Source organism: Simochromis diagramma, unplaced genomic scaffold (genome assembly GCF_900408965.1).
Source record: "Simochromis diagramma unplaced genomic scaffold, fSimDia1.1 OVJJ01000740.1, whole genome shotgun sequence".
Lineage (NCBI taxonomy): Eukaryota > Metazoa > Chordata > Actinopteri > Cichliformes > Cichlidae > Simochromis > Simochromis diagramma.
Genome location: NW_024387541.1, coordinates 187,273 through 207,625, shown reverse-complemented (window position 1 = coordinate 207,625; position 20,353 = coordinate 187,273). Strand labels below are relative to the sequence as shown.

At 42.8% G+C, this 20,353-nt stretch overlaps 1 protein-coding gene across 1 annotated transcript; it reads left to right on the top strand.

Moving 5' to 3' along the window:
• Positions 1-618: 618 nt before the first annotated feature.
• Positions 619-18,203, top strand: LOC120727381 (sodium/hydrogen exchanger 9B2-like). The gene is made up of 13 exons (XM_040021613.1): positions 619-1,081; positions 1,836-1,944; positions 2,167-2,337; positions 3,281-3,423; positions 3,527-3,654; positions 3,847-3,928; positions 6,296-6,389; positions 6,471-6,577; positions 6,662-6,811; positions 6,941-7,049; positions 7,240-7,376; positions 17,156-17,330; positions 17,418-18,203. Exons 1-13 carry the CDS (start codon positions 1,046-1,048, stop codon positions 17,456-17,458), a joined length of 1,482 nt encoding a protein of 493 aa, XP_039877547.1. The 5' UTR covers positions 619-1,045; the 3' UTR covers positions 17,459-18,203.
• Positions 18,204-20,353: the final 2,150 nt, after the last annotated feature.

Sequence of the window (20,353 nt, the reverse complement as noted above, 5' to 3'; positions counted from 1 at the left end):
CAATTTAACAAAGCTGATGGTGTGTGCGGTAGCGGTTTTAGAAACGGGCGACACGGGCGGTTTCCCGGGGCGGATTCGTGGTGGTGGGGGGGGCATCACGGGCATCGGTAAAAAAAAAAATTGCTCGTACTCATGCTGCCCCGACATCATGCGAGCGCATATTGGGAATGGCATAGGCACCGATCGGTTTTCTATCGCCCATGGGAGTGAGGGCGCCCTCCGTTTGCGAGGTGCGCCTGCTGCGGCACAGGGAGGAGAGGGCGGGGCGGCGGGGGAGTCTCTGTCTGGCTGGAGCAGCATCTAATAACCAACTCGCAAAATAAAACAAAATAAAAACAAACAACAAACATGTAAACACCAGACATCATGATGCAGACTTATAATTTGCACCGATGTTTTTCTATACGTGAAAAGTGAGCGCGAGAGCCCTCGGTGCGCCTGCTCGCTGCTGAAGTCAAAGTAAACTTTATTGTCATCTCCGCTACATACAGTCCAGTATATAGAGACGAGGCTCCAGTTACAGCACTGCAAGTAAACAAACAATAAATATAAATAAATATACACTTTAGGACTCGGGGTAAAGGGATCAATAACAATTTAAAAAGTATATTTTATATTTTGTTGATTTAAAGTCTCACACACAACCCGTTTTTAAAGTTTAAAAACAGAGAAAAGAAGAGGAGTGTAGCGACTTCCTCAGTCGCTGGAGGCCGGGGATGGAGCTTGCCTATTTGCCTGACGCGCTGTCAACTTTACGCAATAATGCGAGAGGTGGAATTGCTTGCTTGTTTATTAAAGTGCTTGAAAAGTTTACAGAGCAATAAAACATCACAGGCTCTAATGCAACAAGGGGAAACTCGTCGTGCTGCGGTCAACAAAAACTACGGCTACCCAGCCCTCCTCTGTCAAAATCAAACCAGTGAATGACAGACTGACAACGCCCTCTTAATGTCACCGCTAGCACCCACGTGACTCCCGTTACACATCACCATAGCAACCAAACAAATGAAAACCCAGTGATCCTTAAAATTCAATACATTTAATTATGGCTCCTACAAGGAGAAACGAGCAAAAGATACAGGTAAGCAGATGTGGGGGTGCCAGAGGGGGTGTTCGCCCAGGGCGCCTAACAGGCTAGGACCGCCACTGGGTGTGTGTGTCTGTGTGAGTGAAAGACAGAGAGGGAGAGCGAGCGACAGATTTTGTGTTATAAGCTTCATGTTATGGACGCACAGTGTGAGCACTCAGGTCGCATCTGAGCATCGGGCCGTAGAGTGTGAGACCTGCATCGTGACCTATGAACTTCTAAACCCTGCAAGTCAATTGTGCAAAAGCAGAGCAGAAGCTGAATAACGCAACTGAAGAAAAAGAAAACGTGCACAGTGTATGCCCAGCTTTAGACATAAAGACTGGTTGGCAATGTTCTGGAAATGATCAATTGCTAAAAAAAATGTATTTCCCCATCCGGTTGGTGGGTGGTAGCAGGAGGTAGTAACTATGAAACTGGTTGCTAAAGGAAGTAGTTGCTAGCAATCTCTAGCTGAAATTTGTTGCAACTTGTGCTCTTTGTCAGTTGGAAGTTGCAATGAAAAGGCACAACTTTTACTTGAAAGACAAATGTCCTATGATCGGCAATATTTGAGACAAGGTGGAGTCTTCTATGCAAACTGCAGTAATCTGTTGAGATACTTTTCCCCTAGCATTTAGTGGTTGCCATGGCATTACCAGGCAGTATCTAGGCAAGTGTGATCAGGTGATTAAGGTCCAAATATCTAACTTGATCACATGTATTAAATAAAAATCAAAAACAGAAAAAAAAATCTGTGTGTGGACAGATGATGATGACATCATCTGAGTCGCCCTCCTCATGCTGCGCGTCCTGCATCAGTCTGAAGGACAGATGTCCTCGACCTCAGGGACTCGTCAACCTGCTCATCACTAAAGGTAACGAACACTCATAATGTGAGAATTATCAGCCCAAGGACCAGAAGTGGGTCGAGTATCCAAAAATTGTACATTGTAGAAACATCAACAAAATAAGGCACACCAATTCTAATTTCCAGATTCCAGTTTTTCACAACATAAAGCCTGAATATGTGTAATATCAGAGAAAGAGGAAAAACTATGAAACTTAACGAGTCTAAAAGATTTCCCGTCTGCTTGCAGTGTGTTTGTTTGCTCTGCTGTTCGGAGTCGTCTGGTCCATCACGGGAAAAGAGTGTTTACCTGGAGGGAACCTGTTCGGCATCATCATCCTCTTCATCTGCTCCGTGCTGGGAGGGAAGCTGGTGGGAATGATCCAACTGCCCACACTGCCCCCCTTTCCTCCACTACTTGGTACAGCCCAGTAACTTATTGTGTTGTAGTCTCATCCAGATTAATAGAGGTCATGTAAAACTTAATAAATACTTCCTGTGTTAAATGTAGAGCTTACAGCGTAGCACATGCAAGTTCCCAGCGGTTATACTCGAGCGCTGTTATGTGCTGCAATTGTGCAGCTAGAACACTAGGGGGTGCTGCGATTTCTCTCTTTGAGAACGATCCATTCTCCATCAATCCAACCACTCGCTTTCAGTCAATGTTTTGCATTATAAATATGTTCTACTTTCAGGCGTGTAAGCAATGTTATGTAGCGGCTTTTGTTTGAAAAACACAAACACAAAAGCTGCCACATATTTAGCTTTTTTGTAGTTTTACTAAAGTTCTTTTGTAGTCCATTTGAAAGTTGTGGTTGGTGGTTGTGAGAGAAAAAGTCAAGTTCGACTTGGCTCAGTTTTATCACATGGGCCTCTGCTATTCAGTGTTCAATGCTATTTTATTTCCTTATAAGAAGGAGAAGGAGAACAGTCCTCATATGTGACATAAATGGACATTTGAATATTGGAACATCCATGATACACACCAAAATAATCCATAATAGGAAAGTATAAAGGCAATGTTAACCCACTCTATAATACAGCCTGCATCCCTAACAGTACTTCATACATACAAACTTTTTCCACTATATTACCTGAAAATCTTCACTGCTTATTATTTCTTCATGTCAGTAAAACTTGAATTGTTGTACTCTTATCCTATGCACAGTATCTATCAGTAAGTATATGTAGATACTTAGACGCACATTGCGATTTCAAATAAAATACAATTAAATTCCATTTAATTTGAGGGGGATCACACCCTCAGTCACAGGCCATATCACAAAGTGCTACCACACATTATGTTAGTTATGGTCCTTACAACTACAGCATGCCTGTACAAACATGTGTGTGTGTGCGTGTAGGTATGCTGCTGGCGGGTCTGCTGTTGCGTAATGTTCCTTACATAACGGACGCCATCTTCATTGACACTCACTGGTCTGCAGCTCTGAGGAACATCGCCTTGTCCATCATCCTGACCAGGGCTGGTCTGGGCCTCAACCCTGAGGTACACAAACATTCAAATACTGTAGCAGCATACAATTCCTGACATGCTGGTAGTTACACACAGAAAATCAAATGCAGTCTCTTAAATCCTTGTTTGCATGCAGGCTTTAAGTCGACTGAAAGCAGTGTGCGTACGTGTTGCAGTTGGACCCTGTATGGTGGAAGCCTGCATTGCTGCTGTGGTTTCTCACTTCCTGCTGGGTCTGCCATGGGTTTGGGGTTTCATACTGGGGTAATTTGCACACACACATACACACACACACAATGGTCTTAGTCAATACTTTAGTTGACATGTTGGAATCTCTTTAAACCGACTTTAAACAGGTGGTTTCTGCATGTTAATTGCAGCTATTTCTGTCTGTATGGCAGATTCAAAGTAAGTAAAGCGACACTCATTGTGCCTGTGATATTTGTGTTTGTGCAGTTTTGTACTGGCTGCCGTTTCTCCAGCAGTTGTTTTTCCTTCAATGCTGCTTCTGCAGAGAGAAGGATATGGAGTGGAGAAGGTAAATTATCACCCGTTACTATCATCAATACATTTGACTGATGAAAGGTTCATCCTGCCAGAAGGGGCAGCATATGGGTGGAAAAACAGATGAGCCTGAGATGAGTCTATAGAAATGACAAAACATGTGTGTAGGCTTACGCAGAGGAAGTATAACCTAAAAATAACAGCCATTACAGGAGTTCTAGAGGACTCCTAGAACTCCTGTAATGGCTCTAGCTCCATCGACACATTCTGAGTGATTGCTAAGCTTCCTAATTGTATCCTAGCCCCTTTACAAGGACCCACAGTGACCTCTAGGAGACCCACTGTGGTCCTTAATACCTTCTACAAAGTTACAAGCTTAAGCAGAATCAGAATACTTTATTGATCCCTTATTGATCACTTATCAATAAGGTATTAGTCACTTATTAGTCACTTATTGATAAATAGCTGGATAAGAAGATGAGCATGTGCAACAGGGGTGTAGCTGTTGCAGTAAACAGTGTGTTAAGTGGATGAGTTGTACAGGGAGATGACCACAGGCAGCAATGATTTCCTGTGTCGTTCAGTGGTGCTTTTTGGTAATCTCAGTTTCTCACCTAACGTGCTCCTGTGACTGACCAGCATGTCATGGAGTGGGTGGGAGGTTAGGTTAGGGGCAGGGATATCTCAGGTAGGGGCAGGGATAGCTCAGTAGGTAAAGCAGTTGCCCCATGATCGGAAGGTCAGGGGTTCGAATCTCCTGAACGGCTACCCTGAGGTACCCTTGAGCAAGGTACCATCCCCACACGCTGCTCCCCGGGCGCTGCACTGGTGGCTGCCCACTGCTTCACTGAGTGAATGGGTTAAATGCAGAGGATCAATAAAAGTGTACTTTATTATTAGGTTTTATCCAACATTGTCTTTATCTTGGACAGCATCCGCCTCTCCGACACCACCTTAAGGGAGTCCAGCTCCATCCCCACAACATTGCTGGCCTTACGGATCAGTTTATTAAGTCTGTTGGCATCTGTGACCCTTAGCCTGCTCCCCCAGCATGCAACAGCATAGAGGATCGCACTGGAAACAAAAGACAAAAGAAAAGAAAATCCTTTGCATTGTCCGGCAGATGTTGAAGGACCTCAGTCGCCTCAAAAAATAGAGACGACTCTGGCCCGTCCTGTAAAGTGCTGATGTGTTTTTAGCCCAGTCCAGTTCATTGTCAATGTGTACTCCAAGGTATTTATTGTAATCCACAATGTCAACACTGACCCCCTGGACTGAAACAGGGGTCAAGTGTTTCCTGGTCTTCCTGAAGTCCACGATCAGTTCCTTGGTCTTTGCCACGTTGAGCTGCAGATGATTCTGCTCACACCACGTGACAAAGGAGTCGACCACAGCCCGGTACTCTGTCTCATCATCCCTGCTGATGCATCCAACCACCGCAGAGTCATCAGAAAACTTCTGAAGATGGAGGTCTCTGTGCAGTGGCTGAAGTCTGTGGTGTAGAGGGTGAAGAGGAAGGGGGAGAGGATGGTCCCCTGTGGTGCCCCTGTGTTGCTGATTACCTTGTCAGACACACACTGTGGGAGACGTACATATTGTGGTCTTCCTGTCAGGTAATCAACACCTGACAGTGCTCGTCGGCTGGTCCAGATGGGTGTAGACACGATTAAGCAGGTAGATGATAGCGTCCTCTTTTCTGAGACGAGGCTGGTAAGCAAACTGAAGGGGATCCAGATGTGGTCTGAGTATGGGTCGGAGCTGGTGCAGGATGAGCCTTTCCAGGGTCTTCATGATGTGGGAGGTCAGTGCCACGGGCCTGTAATCCTGGGGGCCACTGGGACGTGGCGTCTTTGGTACAGGAATGAGACATTATGTCTTCCACAGTACTGGGACCCTCTGCAGACTCAGACTCAGCATGAACAGTTTATGGAAGACTCCACAAAGCTGGGGGGCACAGGTCTCGAGGATGTGGAGACTCACTTCGCCTGGTCCAGCAGACTTGTTTGAGTGGAGTCTCCTCATTTGCATCTGAACCTGGTATTGAGAGAAAGTGATGGGTGGTGGAGGGGTGTCAGGAGCATCCCTTGAAGCTTTTAATAGGATAGTGATTCAGTAACAATAGCCTTCTAAAGGATTTGTAAACCTTATCAGTTATCCCTCCAAATTAATTCATAAGCTTGTAATACACAAGTACTTTCAGCTACTTAGTAGTAGCTACTACAGCTACTTCTAAAAGTCTTAAAATACTTGAAGGCTATTTAAATGAAAGCGACACTCCTAATCACCCAAAAGAGCTCAAGGCTCCTTCAGGATTGACTAATAGTTAAGCTTCACCAACCCAAGAGCTTCCAAAGGGTCAAGAACATTTAAAGCTCTAATGTCACTGTGTGTTGTTCTTCAGGGAATCCCCACCCTCCTGATTGCCGCTGGAAGCTTTGATGTTATTCTCGCCATAACAGGATTCTCTACTTGTTTGGGAATCGCCTTCTCTACAGGTCAAAGAAAGTTTTTCTGTCCTGTGCTTTATGGTTTGTGTTTTTTCTAGTCTACATGGTCTCGTTGTGTTTGTCCTGCAGGTTCTACATGGATGAACATACTGAAGGGTCTGCTGGAGGTGGTGGGAGGCATCGTAGCTGGTATGATCCTGGGCATGTTCTTGTACTGCTTCCCCAGCAATGACCAGGTTTGACATTTTTTTATTAATATGATTTTTCCTTTTTTTAATTGTTCATAAAATGTGTCTTTAATATCTTCTGTCTGATCGCAGGAGGATCTGGTATTGAGGAGGACCCTCATGTTGCTGGGTCTGTCCATATTTTCAGTCTTCACCTGTAATGTTATAGGTTTTGCTGGAGCTGGAAGTCTCTGTACACTGGTGCTGGCTTTCCTGGCTGCACTGGCCTGGAAGACTGAAAAGGTATCATATATCAGGATCACTTTAACCTGCATCCTTGGATTTTGTCATGTTTACCCTAAATCAACATGTCTTTTAATGGCTGGCACCATGGAATGTGGTTAATCCAGGTATCTCTAACTTCGCAATCAGGCACCAGTAGCAGAAATAGTTGGTCGGTCATGGGATGTATTTCAGCCACTTCTCTTTGGTCTGATTGGAGCTGAGATCACAATTAAAGCACTCAGCCCAAGTACTGTGGGTAAGAACATTATACTACCGGTATATTTCAGTTAGACTTTGCTCCATTTGGGTCTAGATTTTGTTCTCAGTTACTAGGAGCCCAGTGGGCCCAGTAATCAAAGAGCTTTAACCTGCAGAGCAAAACATTTCACTGCTTTGAGCAATTTAAGATATTGGTTTCCTCTTTGTTGTTGTGTCTATGCCCTTAGGTCTGGGTATGGCCTGCATTCTTATTGGTCTGGTGATCCGTCTGCTTGTCACCTTCCTGTTGGTTCATTACGGAGGATTCAACTTAAAAGAGAAGCTCTTCATTTCTGTGGCCTGGCTGCCTAAAGCTACTGTGCAGGTCTGTGAGTGTGTAATCCTGATATTAGACTACTAGAAGATATTCATTTTTCAAGAATAATGTACCCGACTTTATTAAACCAGAACTAGAAGCACCTCAGACTTATCCAGAAACTTCTAAAGGATCCATAACGTGTCTTAACACTCCTAAAATGCCACTGGTGTCCAGAACAGCCACTAAAATTATCCACACACATCGTGTGTTTTATAAACCACTGAAATCACTAGATTGAATTGTGTTAGGGAAAATATTCTAAAACACTTCTTCAGTAAAGACTCAGAGAAGAGAAACACACAGAGTTCTTGCTAGCAAGGGCAGCTCCCTACTGAGAGACTCCGGTGAGGAACTGCCCTGGTCTTTATTTTATACTCCATTGAACGTGTGTGTGTGTGTGTGTGTGTGTGTGTGTGTGTGTGTGTGTGTGTGTGTGTGTGTGTGTTACTGCTGATCAAAGGGTCAAACATCCTTGGTCAGGAAGAGGGTAGCCTCCCCCTCACCCTAGATGGTTCATCCTAGATAACACGGTGAGGAAGTCCTGCAGTTCATCTAAACAAAGAGCACTTAGACTAGAACAGATGCAACTACGTTAATCCTACCATTAAAACAATAAGAGAAGGTACGACCTCTCTCGTGCTCCCAGGATGTGGGTGTGCATTCTAGTGTGGAATACACACCAAGCCTTTGCAGCCTGCTAAAGATCACAGTCCTATCACTACACAATTGATTATACACCTCTAAGCATATATGGTTAAATATTTCTAAGCATAAATGACAATCAATAATACAAATAACTACATGCAGTATTCTACCATATGCAAACTTATATCACTAAAAGATTATACTGACTACTAAATACAATTTTCCATTGACATTCCCTCCTGTTGTCAGAAAAAACTTTTAAAGTGAGATATCAGTTTGTAACATCTTGTCGTACATTTTCTGTCACATCGTCATTAATCACACAAAGTCTTCATGTTCCAACAGGCTAAAGTTATCATCGTCATTTGTCACAGCTGTATATGCAGCAACAGTAGAAAATATTATGCGGTTAATCATAAGTTTTAGGCATGGCAATATACACGTTACAAAGACACAAAATAAAAGTAAAAATATCCCAACTCCGATGAGTAGTCTTTTTAGCACCTGTAACCAGGAGCCAGTGTATAGCCAAGAAAACCAGTCACTTGTATCACTTACATAGTCCTGATTTTGAGCTTGCTGGATCTGTCTCAAAACATTCAGGGCGTTAGTCATGTTTGATGAATGCACATCGTCTGGTATGTAAGTGCAGCATGTGGTATTAAAAAGGACGCAAAGTCCCCCTTTTTCTGCTAATAACATGTCCAGAGCTACTTGATGTTGCATCGCTGTAATCCGTAATGCATCAATTTCCTGGTTCTGCTGTTCGTTGATCTTACATGAAGCGTTCAGGAAAAGTCCAAACCGGTAATCCAGAGTTTCAATTCTCAGCATGTTTTTTCCAGCTCCCACCCAGGGGAACAATGAATGGAGTACTTTCTGTCCAGTAGTCCATAACTTGAATTCCTTGGGCACGTCGCCTCCCCATATCGGGTCGTGTGCTTGAAGTTTAGGAATCGCTAATCTTCTTTTCCGGCGTACTGTAGAAGTGGTGTTCACCGCAGTCATCCTGAAAGTGTGGTCTGACAGGAATATAGGAGCACATGTTCCTGTCCAGTCTGGGGGCAGTATGAAATATGCCCGTTGTCCACATAACCAGGCCATTCCTTGCACCCAGTACGTGCCGTTAGAGGGCCCACTCATGTTCACAGGTGCGCCCTCTCCGTGGCTTGCAGTTTGGACACAATTTGTGGTGTCTCCAAGGGGTCTGTTACCTTTCTCTTGCTGGTAACACATGGAGTGGTTCTTTCCGGGCACTTGGTCCAGAAACACTGGGAAATGGATAGAGATATTCCGATTTGTCACATTGAAGTCGATCCAAAAAAGTTGATCACATGTTCCATTACTAAGTCCAACATCGTGTGAGATTTTATCGTCGATGGTGATTCGGCTGTGTTGGAATCCAATGCCAGCAAAGCTAGCTGCACACTTTGCTTGAGTGTTGTTCATATATTCGCCATATAATGTGGGGTGTGTCGACGTGCTGGGCATATGAGAACAGACATAACAGTCTGTATTTGCCGATTCTGCCTTTGTTCTGTCGTGGATATAACGGTACCAGGCATTATTCATCCACGGATGAATGTGATCTTGTATCATGTCCCTTAGGTGAGAGTTGTTGTGTGTCCATCTCTTCTGCCTGCCTCCTGATTCAGCTGCTGTTGGGGTCAGCTGAAGTCCTGTAAGGGTGAGCATCGTAGTCAAGGTAACCAGGAGGGTCCGCCTCCCCATGGTTGCACACAGATCCGTCACACCTCACACTTGGTTGCCCTAAAGTTGATCAGAGGCTGGAGGTTGAAGTGCGAGCTTACCCTACGGGGGCTCAATCAGCACTCCCCCCTCACCACTGAAACAACCAAGCGTGAGATTTCCCTACTGTGCTGTCTTGGGGGTGTCGGGGTTTCCTGGGACCTCAACCTTTTTGCAGTGGGTCTGATGTATCCAGGAGGGTCTCTCCGCTATCTTGCAGGCAGTTGGAGTGGTCAGAAGCACTTGAAATGGCCCCTCCCACCGTGGCGAGCTCCAATTTTTTCTTTGGAGTACTCGAACAAGGATCCAATCACCTGGCTTCAACCTGCAAGAAATAGGTGAAAGAGAGTCTTGCGGCAGTTTATTATTCAACACAACTTCTCTGTTTGTCAACAATTGAGTCATCCATTCTGCCAGAGTGGTTTCACGAATCGATTTATCTAGTGGCTCGCTAGTAACCGGTAGCGGAAAAGGTCTCCCATGTATAATCTCAAATGGGGACAGCTTGTTGCTTCCTTGTGTTATTCTCATCCACACCTTGACCAGGCCCAAACATTCTGGCCATGGTCTGCCAGTTTCTTCCATTATTTTCCTGAGCCTTTGTTTTATAGTGCCATTCGTTCTCTCCACTAATCCTGCACTCTGTGGATGGTAGGCGCAATGATGTTTCAAACTGAAACCTAATGCTTCAGATGCTTTGCTGATCACATCATTTACAAAATGGGTTCCATTATCTGATCTTATCAGAGTAGGAATGCCATATGTTGGACTGAAATGATTGCAGAGACACTTTGCAACTGAGATTGCGTCTACTTTTTTCACTGGGTATATTTCCGGCCATTTTGAGAATACATCTATAATTACTAGAGCATATTTTGAGCCCTGACACTCATTCAATTCAATAAAATCCATGTGGATTGTATGAAATGGATGAGGTGGTGTAGGAAAATGTCCTCTTTTTGGTCTTAAATTACCTTGGGTATTATGTTTTTGGCAGGTCATACATGCTCTCACATATTCTTTTGCTGAAGTTTCAAAATTTATAGCATAAAATTGTTGGGTTATTATAAAGGTCATCCCTCCTGTTGAGACATGACTTAAGCCATGGCTCACTAGAGCGACTGTTTTGTGTAACGATTTAGGAAGAATGGGTTTTCCTGCAATTTTCATTATACCATCAACATCTAGTACTGCGCCATACTTTAGCCATTGCTTTTGTTCCTTCGATGGTGCTGCTTTTTGTTCATCCTGCAGTACAGATATCGGAATGGTATGATTTTCATGAGTGGCTAATAAAATTGTAGTTGTCATGGCTGCTGCTTTCGCAGCTTTATCGGCAAAATTGTTTCCCTTCGTAATTTCAGAGTCATCTTTCTGATGTGCTGCACATTTACAAATTGCTAAATGTCGCGGTAGTTGGACTGTTTGTAACAGTTGCTTTAGCAAATCTGCGTGCTGAACTGGGTTTCCAGAGGAGGTAACCATTCCTCTGTTATCCCATATTTTTGCAAAGTGGTGAACTGCCGCAAAGTAATACTGGCTGTCTGTGTAGATATTAATATCCTTTCCTTCATGTATCACACATGCTCTAATTACTGCAATCAGTTCTGCACTCTGAGCTGAATGCGTGTGTGGCAAGGCTCTGGCTTCCACTATAGTGTCTGATGTAGTTACTGCATATCCTACACAGTTACGCCCTAGTGCATTTTTTGATGCTGAACCATCAACAAAAATGTCAATGAAACTTTCTTGTGGTGTGCTGTAAATGTCAGCACTTGGTTTAGTTTCTTCTTCTAATTTTTCCACGCAGCGATGTGTTTTTCCCTCTGTGGGTGCTGGCAACAATGTGCTAGGATTTAAGGGTCCACATCTCACTATGTTGATATGGGATTGTGAAAGCAATATGCCAACATAAGAGAGTTGTCTCGCGTGTGTTAAGAAAGGCAAATGTGCTTGTAGCAGTATAGAAGTTACTGCATGCGGTACTCTAATAGTCAGGGTGTGTCCCAAAACTATGTCAGCAGATTTTTGCACTGCCTCTGCAGCTGCTGCGCATGCTTGTACACAGGTTGGCATTCCCTGAGGCCACTGAATCAAGTTTACTTGAATAAAAGGCAAGTGGCCTTTGTTTTTCTCCAAATGATTGCGTCAATACTGCTTTCATGTATCCCTGTGTTCCGTCTACGTTTAAGTAGAACGTTTTGTCATAATCTGGTAATGCAAGCACAACGTTAGTTTGGAGCATGACTTTTAGTTTATTAAATGCTCCTTCTGCTTCTGGTGTCCACTGTATTTTATCTTTTAAAGCAAGATCTTTTCCATAGATTAGGTTTTGCAGTAGTTGTACCTGTGCCGCATATTCTGGAATCCACGCCCTGCAGAAGTTACATAACCCGAGAAAACTCATCATCTGTTGTTTAGTTTGTGGCTGTGGTGCATTTTGTATGGCCTCTTTTCTTTTGTTTAGGAGTTTCCTTCCTTCACCTGAGAGGGTATGACCTAAGTATGTTACTTCAGGTCTCCATAATTGGAGTTTATTCAGAGACACTTTGTGGCCTTGCTCTGCCAGGTGACGCAGCACAGCCATAGTATTCTGTTTACACCCTTCCTCTGTGTGGCCAGTCACTAAAATATCATCTACATAAAGTAGAAACTGTCCTTCTGTTGGCAGAGAGCAGGAGATCATTGATTTCTTTAAAGCTTCAGCATAGAGAGTAGGGCTGTTTTGAAATCCCTGAGGTAACCTAGTATAGGTGTATCTCTGTCCCTCAAATGTGAAGCCAAACAGATGTCGCGCATCTGGATGTAAAGGCACTGAGAAAAAGGCATTTGATAAGTCTATCACTGAGAACCATTGTTCTTTTGGAGTGACTTGATTTAGTATAGTGTGAGGATTTGCGACTACTGGTGGTATCGTTTCAGTAATTTCATTTATTGCTCGCAGATCATGTACCAAACGATACTTTCCAGTGTTAGCTTTCTTAACTGGAAAGATTGGAGTATTGCAGGTAGCAGAATTAGTTTTTATTAGAATTCCGGCTTTTTCCATATCTTTTATCACTGGCTTGATCCCTTCTATTGCTTCCTTAGATAAGGGATACTGTGGTTTAATGGGCCTGTGGGATGAAGTAGTCTGTACTTTTACAGAATCTGCGTTTTTTATTAATCCCACATCAGTTGGACCATCCGACCACAGTGTAGAAGGCAGACTTTTAAGTGCTGGCTCTTCTTCTAACGAGAGAATTTCTCATTTTTGCGTACTATCGTACAAATGAGTGTTGGGTGTAGTTTTTATCACCCAGCCTAGTGTGTATCTCATGCACCCTGTTCTTTTACCCTGTGCCCAACCCTCTTCTTCTGTAGGCGCATATTTATCATTCTCTACTTTTTGCAGGATGTCACCTAATTGGTTCCATTGTGTACTTGTTGTTTTTGCAACTGACACATGGGGTTTTGTGATCCTATTCAGGTTTTTTACTTGATCTCATTGGATCACAGAACATACTGCGTTTCCGCTTTTTGTAACATACAAGTGTTGCAAAGTCAAATATGGGCTTTTTAGGCCGTGCACCTGTTTATCATACAGAGGGTCTGGGCCTGGGGTTTGTTTATAGCGCAGGGTGTTGTGATACTCAGTTGGCTTCATTTTTTCGGCACTTGCGGAGGAGATGTTTTTCAGCTGCTTCTTTGAGCTGCATAAGCGGTGGCAAATCTAATGACCAGTAGTAGTTTGGCTCTCCTTTTCCTTCCCTTTGATAGGGGTCTCCCTCTACTAACATTATTTCTGCCATCATACCTGTTTCTGTGGGGATGACTCCTATCCCTAATTTTGTCATCGCGTCTCTTCCTAGTAAGTTTACTGGGCAGGTTGGGTCTATTATACATGGCATGTTACAGGAGCGTTGACTAGGTTTATGTAAAAATGTCAGTGGCATTGTTAGTGGCTGGGTTTTTACATGCCCTGACGCTGTTTCCACCATTACTACTTCTCTAGAAAAGGTTGTGCGCGGGGGCTCTGCCTTAAGTACTGTTTTACAAGCTCCTGTATCACACAACACTTGCAACTTTTTGCCATTTACATAGATTGTAAGCGTTGGCTTCCCGTCCAGTAAAGTTACTAGCTGATGAACATTATATACTTCAGCTTCATCCTGTTCTAAATTATTTTCCGCATTTGTTAAAACTTTTACTTCTTTTTCAGCTATCTGGGTGTTTGCAGCCACAGTGGTTGCAGCTGGTCATTCTGTGTCAAGTGTTCTTTGTGTCTTACAGTCACGTGCAAAGTGTCCCCTTTTCCCACACTCCCAGCATGTAATGTTAAAATAACTGTTTGGTGTTTGTCGAAACCTGCCTCTACCTCTTGCTTCTCCTCTATGCATTCCTCTCCCTCTCCTTTGACCTCTGAAAACTCCCCTGTAGCCCCCACTCCCACTAAAAGCCGTAAAGACGGTGTCAGTGTCTAAGGCAAAGACTGAGGCCTTCTCTTTGTTTTTCACTACTGTTTGTGCATGATTAGCATATTGAAGCGCCTCATCTACTGTGCCTGTATCTTGTGTTACCCAGTATTTTTCTACATGAGACCTAATGTTTGGCAGTAATCCTTTAATAAAAGCACGTTTAAATTGTTGCTGGTATGGTGATTGCGGGTCATCAGCATAATTTAAACCTGAGTTCTGTCTGAAAACTGGTCTCAGCCTGTCCATGTATTCATGTGGATTTTCCGTGTTACTTTGTTTAACTTGGTCTATTTTACCATAGTTGGCCCTTGGTGCTAATTGTTGACGGGCCCTATCAAACACAGGTATTAATGTTGCTTGGAGGTCAGCATGACCTGGGGGAAATGCTCTACCATCTGGTAGAGAGCCAGTAAAGTCTCCCCTAATTCTTCCCCAGGAGAGCCCTAAGCAGTCTTGAAATAATTGTATTACCTCGTGACCGTTTAGATGCCACTGGGTAATTACTTCGCGCACGGCAACTTGCCATGGTTCGTATCCTTCCTGTATTAGTGGAATGCCTTTTATTACATTCTGTCTATCTTTATGTGTCCACGGGCGGTAAACAAGGATCGTGGGTCTGTCATCCCTGCCTCCTCCCTGACCATCACCTAGGAGCGTGCCATATCTGGGGTTTGCTACTTCAACTAATGAACACGCTAATGTAGATGACGGTGGTGGTGGGTCTGGGTGTGGACCACAACTGTTGCACACTTTTTCAGAGCCATGATCAGATCTTCCTGGATGAAAATCTATTTCATGCTCAGCTAACAGCGTTTGTGCTTCCCTGTATGCATTGTCAAGTTTAATTTTCCTATGTCTTAGCCACATGGGAGATCGTTCAAAATGAGGTTTTGATGTAATGCTGGCTGTTTCTCCTGCAGCTGGTATGGAAAGTTTAACGGAGGGGTCTAAAAGAGAGTTATGTGGGTCTATTAGTGGAGGTCTTTGTTCGGCACGTGCCTGTTTTGTAGTTTCATCATCAGGGGTTATTAAAGCTGCTGCTAATTGTTTTTTCTTTTCCTCTTTTTTTATTTTATTTTTAGTTCTCCTTTCGGTTTCATTTTCCCATGCTTGGAAAAACCTATACTCTTCCTTACGTTTTAATTTCTTTTTTGGGTCTTTCGTTAATGTAATCTCTTGTTTTAAGGCAGCTCCCAGCTGGGTAACAGCTGAGGGGCTGCAATTCCCTTTCCAGTTACAGCTTTTTGTTTTTCGTGGATTTCTCCACCTGTTTACACTTATTTGTCCCGCCCCTGGACATGTCTTTTCCAGCCACTGCTCGTCAGCAGTGAGTTTAATGGGCTGATTCCCCATTTTCACAGAACTGCAAAGCTTTCTCTGGCACGCTCGACTCAGGAATGGTTTACTGATACGGCCTTCGACTTCACCCTAGCGGTGAAGCGGTATCAGTTTTATGAGATGAAACTCAACCTTTTTCCTTTGTCACCAGTACGTGGGCTCTTGCAGGATACACAAAAATGGAAGTAGTTCAGCAATTTATTGTGCTGTAAAATCAACTTACTTCCAGACACACACACATATGGACATTTGCGCGCTTTTACAATTTGTCACGAAGTAATTTCAGCTACTTCTAAAACTAGTCAAAACACAGTTCTTTTTGCAAACTTAAACCTAATTTGTCACGAGATAATTTCAGCTACCTCTAAAACTGGTCGAAACACAGTTCTTTTTGGCGAACTTAAACCTAATTTGTCACGTTACTTTAAATCTTTGCGGCCGTCTTTATATACCAAATAGTGTTTCTCACCCCCGATGTCCCACTGATGGTTCGGATCACCAGACTGAATCCCAGCGCCGTGGACCTGGTCACCGGCCCAGACTCGAATTCACGCTCTGGGACTCTCTCCTCGTCTAAGAGGGCTGTGCACAGACGTCGGTGCCGGCTCCCCACGGCGTCAGGAATCAGTGCTGGATCCTGGAACAGAGTCACAGATAACAGTTCTGATATATTCTGCTCCGGCTCGAAGGACCAAGTAAATGTTAGGGAAAATATTCTAAAACACTTCTTCAGTAAAGACTCAGAGAAGAGAAACACACAGAGTTCTTGCTAGCAAGGGCAGCTCCCTACTGAGAGACTCCGGTGAGGAACTGCCCTGGTCTTTATTTTATACTCCATTGAACGTATGTGTGTGTGTGTGTGTGTGTGTGTGTGTGTGTGTGTGTGTGTGTGTGTGTGTGTGTTACTGCTGATCAAAGGGTCAAACATCCTTGGTCAGGAAGAGGGTAGCCTCCCCCTCACCCTAGATGGTTCATCCTAGATAACACGGTGAGGAAGTCCTGCAGTTCATCTAAACAAAGAGCACTTAGACTAGAACAGATGCAACTACGTTAATCCTACCATTAAAACAATAAGAGAAGGTACGACCTCTCTCGTGCTCCCAGGATGTGGGTGTGCATTCTAGTGTGGAATACACACCAAGCCTTTGCAGCCTGCTAAAGATCACAGTCCTATCACTACACAATTGATTATACACCTCTAAGCATATATGGTTAAATATTTCTAAGCATAAATGACAATCAATAATACAAATAACTACATGCAGTATTCTACCATATGCAAACTTATATCACTAAAAGATTATACTGACTACTAAATACAATTTTCCATTAACAAATTGATTAGAACTACCTACATGGTTCCTGAATTCTCTTTATTGACTTCGAAAACCTAAATTACTACGTTAATCTCATAAACATGTTCTAGTTTGTCATTAGTCATGAAACCCAAGGTCCTATACATCTTCCTCAGTTATGACTAAGAACTAAAAAAGTACCGTTGTTTCCCTTAAAACCACCTCTGTGATTTTAATGATACATGCCTTCATTGTTAATCTGCACTTCTCCTGAGCAGTTATTTATGTCTGTATGTGCTAGGCTGCCATTGGCTCCAAGGCATTGGACATGGCGAGGAAGGAAGGGGACGAGGCCTTAATTAAGTTTGGTTTGGACGTGCTAACATTAGCGGTGTTAGCCATCTTGACCACAGCTCCAGTTGGTGCACTGGGTATCGGACTGGCAGGACCACGTCTCCTGGCCCGGCAGGTCAAAGGTCAGCAGGCATACACATCTACACACTGTGTAGTGGCTTCATAATTTTACTGTTAAATCACTGAATGTCTTTTTTTCCCGACCTGAGCAGAAGAGACGGAAGGTGAAGCTACACCATCTTACCTGTGAGAGTATTACACCATCTTATCCACCTTATGCTTCTAATCAAATAATTGTTGAATCATTATACGGCCATAGGCCACATTATGCCTTTAATTAAAGGTTGTGAAATCATTACACTGTTTTATGATGCATTATACTGCTGAGTTATAAGAAATGCTGTTTGTGTAGAATCATGGCCTTCCTTTTCTGATTACAAAGAGAACAGAACATACTGTAGAGTTTTTCTGCCCCATCTCATCAGGAGGAGATAAAACAGGAAGCCAAGGCCGTCACTTAGGCGTTGTAAGATAGAAAGAATGTGAGGGTTTAGGCTTTATGGCCCTGAAGGGAGGTGGAAAAAGCTGTAAGAGTCTGTAACTGTTGGACACTTCGAGATGTTGCCAGACACCCTCCTGTGCACATCTCCCGTCTGGACATCGGTAAGGCTCAAAGTGTTGTATGGAATAATGAGAACTGTATGGAATAAAGCGACTTTTGATTGAGCATTTATACACCATTTATACACCGAGTGTTGTTTCTCCTTCAGCCCAAAGATGAAAGAATTGGGGTATTTAACATACCGCAACAGGGCCGTTCAAGAAAAAGACCGCTTAAAAAACTCCTTATATACAAACTGTATATACAATATATTGGTATGTCCACACATAATGTAAATGATAATCAGAGTTTAGCTGCAGTTCATTTATATATACTGGCTGTAGGTTTCTCCTATTGTCTCATATACTCAGGTTAGAAACTGTAAATTTGCAAATGTTCATATTTTTATGAGGCTATTATTAATGAAGCAAATGTGTTAAAAAGTACTGATATATTCTGTGTTATTACATTTTACATATTTCAGCTATTTTACAATCCTTTGAAATGAACTCTGTTTGTTAAGCGTCACATGTCTGAGCTACACCGGTCTTATATATACTGGTGAGAACCCCCATGTTTGTATGAAAGATGAGGACTCGTCTGCAAGCACTCATCCACTCCTGGCCAAGTGGCAGTGAAATGTTTTTACAGGTATTGTTACTACGTCAGTGGCTTTGCTCTGCAAGGGTGTCACAAACATGTCCTTTGTAGTGTTGTAAACTATACTATGTTGATTTTTATGCAGCATTTGTTTTTGTTAATTCAATTATTAATTTTACATTACACTGTAATGTTATCAGCTCATTAGCAGTGACAGTATGTGTTTTATAAACCAATTCCTGGCTAGCTAGTGTCAATATGGGCTAAAATATATTTGTCACACCAGATTAAATTTTTTTTTACTTCAGTTTTTTTCTGTTTTTCTATTTGTCTGTTGAATAAATGAAGTACAGCTGAGGTCATTCATCATATGGGGAGTGGTAGAGTTTAGCTAGCATGCTAGTCTGATGTGTTGTTGTTTTTTTTGGTTATTTTGGTGTGGTGGACTTATGTAGATAGACTTGATGTTGGAAGTCAGGTCTTTAAAATTACACCACATTCAATAACAAAAAACAAAGCAATCATTTCTGATTTCAGATTTGGTTTGTTATAAAAAGTTTTTTTTTTACTGTTATATTTGTTTAAAACATGCAAAAAGCAAATATTGGATACAGATTAAGTAAATTATGGCAGTAACTGATGCTTTTCCTCTCAGAGGCTGGATGTGTGCCTTGGATGTTCTACTGAAAAACCAATGGCAGCACAAACTTGACACTAATCATGGGTCTAAAGATGAAAAACGACATGTACTTGAGTTTGTTACTCAAATCCACCAGTTGCTGCCTGAACACACTGAGATTTAATTATAGAGGACTTTTAAGATCCCCCAAGTCCACCAGTGATAGCAGTATCAATACTTTTTAATGCTGCTTCTTAGTAAAGTGGACGTCAACAGGAAAAGAGCAAAAACTGAGCTGCTGTAGACGTTTCCTCAACTTGACTGGACCAAAGCACTTAAACACCAACCGCTTGATGGAGGCAATGACTGGCAGCTATCAGGTCTTAGAAAAAACAGTAGCTTAAGCTAATAGCTAAATCCAAGTGCCAGTATTAATGCAACAAGCCTCCCCACCACACCCGGAAGCAAGCAAATAAGTCACTACACTGCTTAATAAACCAATAAAATGGATAGTATAGAGGAGGACGAGAACACCTGTAACTGTTGTAGAGCATGATTAACACTGCCTGGTTATCTGGCTGAGTGCTGAATGAGCCAGCTGTGCTCTTGGGTATGCCAGGACAGCCACACAACATCTAAGTGTGTGAAGAGGACTTTTGATTTACATTAAAAAACTAGAGTCTACTAAATAGATATCGTTTAAAGCACTGCAGCACAGTACCTTTAATACCTACAGCATGCTCTAGTTGCTATAATAAAATATCATGGTCCACATTACCTGCTGTTCACCATTCGTGGCCTCCCTGTTTCGTGGATTTTTTGTGTGCAATTTTGCATGTTTTTTTTAAACAGCGCATTGTGTTCTGCTTCTTCATTGGCTGTAGACCACTGTCAGTCAGTCTCGTGCCGTGTCTCCTGTACAGTACAGAATGCATTCAGCTTGTCAAATTCCCATAAATCTTCGATCACTGCAGTGTGACTCTGAAGTGTTGTACTGTAGGTTTTCTCCCCAACAAACAACAATGTTGACGAAACGTTTTGCAGTCAAAGGCACCTGTGGTAGCACCCAAAAGGCAGAGGAAGATGCTAACCATTGCACAAAAAGTTGCTAAAGAAAGGTAGAAGTTACCGTATTTTTCAGATTATAAAGCTCGCCGAAACAAAACAGTCAGATAAGTTAAACTTTACTCAGCTCATTCTTCTTGCTTCCTCTACTTCATACGATTTATTCATAAATGTTGAATTCTCTGGCAGCTCTATTCTCATGTTCTGGACCTGAAAACAGGGTTTGATCTTTGGTTTCATTCTATAATACTGGACTTATT

What these genes read in the sequence shown, in the direction of transcription:
- LOC120727381 (XM_040021613.1), top strand. Translation starts at nt 1,046, where the DNA reads ATGGCTCCTACAAGGAGAAACGAGCAAAAGATACAG. An exon ending in CCCCTTTCCTCCACTACTTG is followed by an intron (nt 2,338 to 3,280) that starts GTACAGCCCAGT and finishes GTGTGCGTGTAG; the next exon opens with GTATGCTGCTGGCGGGTCTG. An exon ending in CCTGGCCCGGCAGGTCAAAG is followed by an intron (nt 17,331 to 17,417) that starts GTCAGCAGGCAT and finishes TCCCGACCTGAG; the next exon opens with CAGAAGAGACGGAAGGTGAA.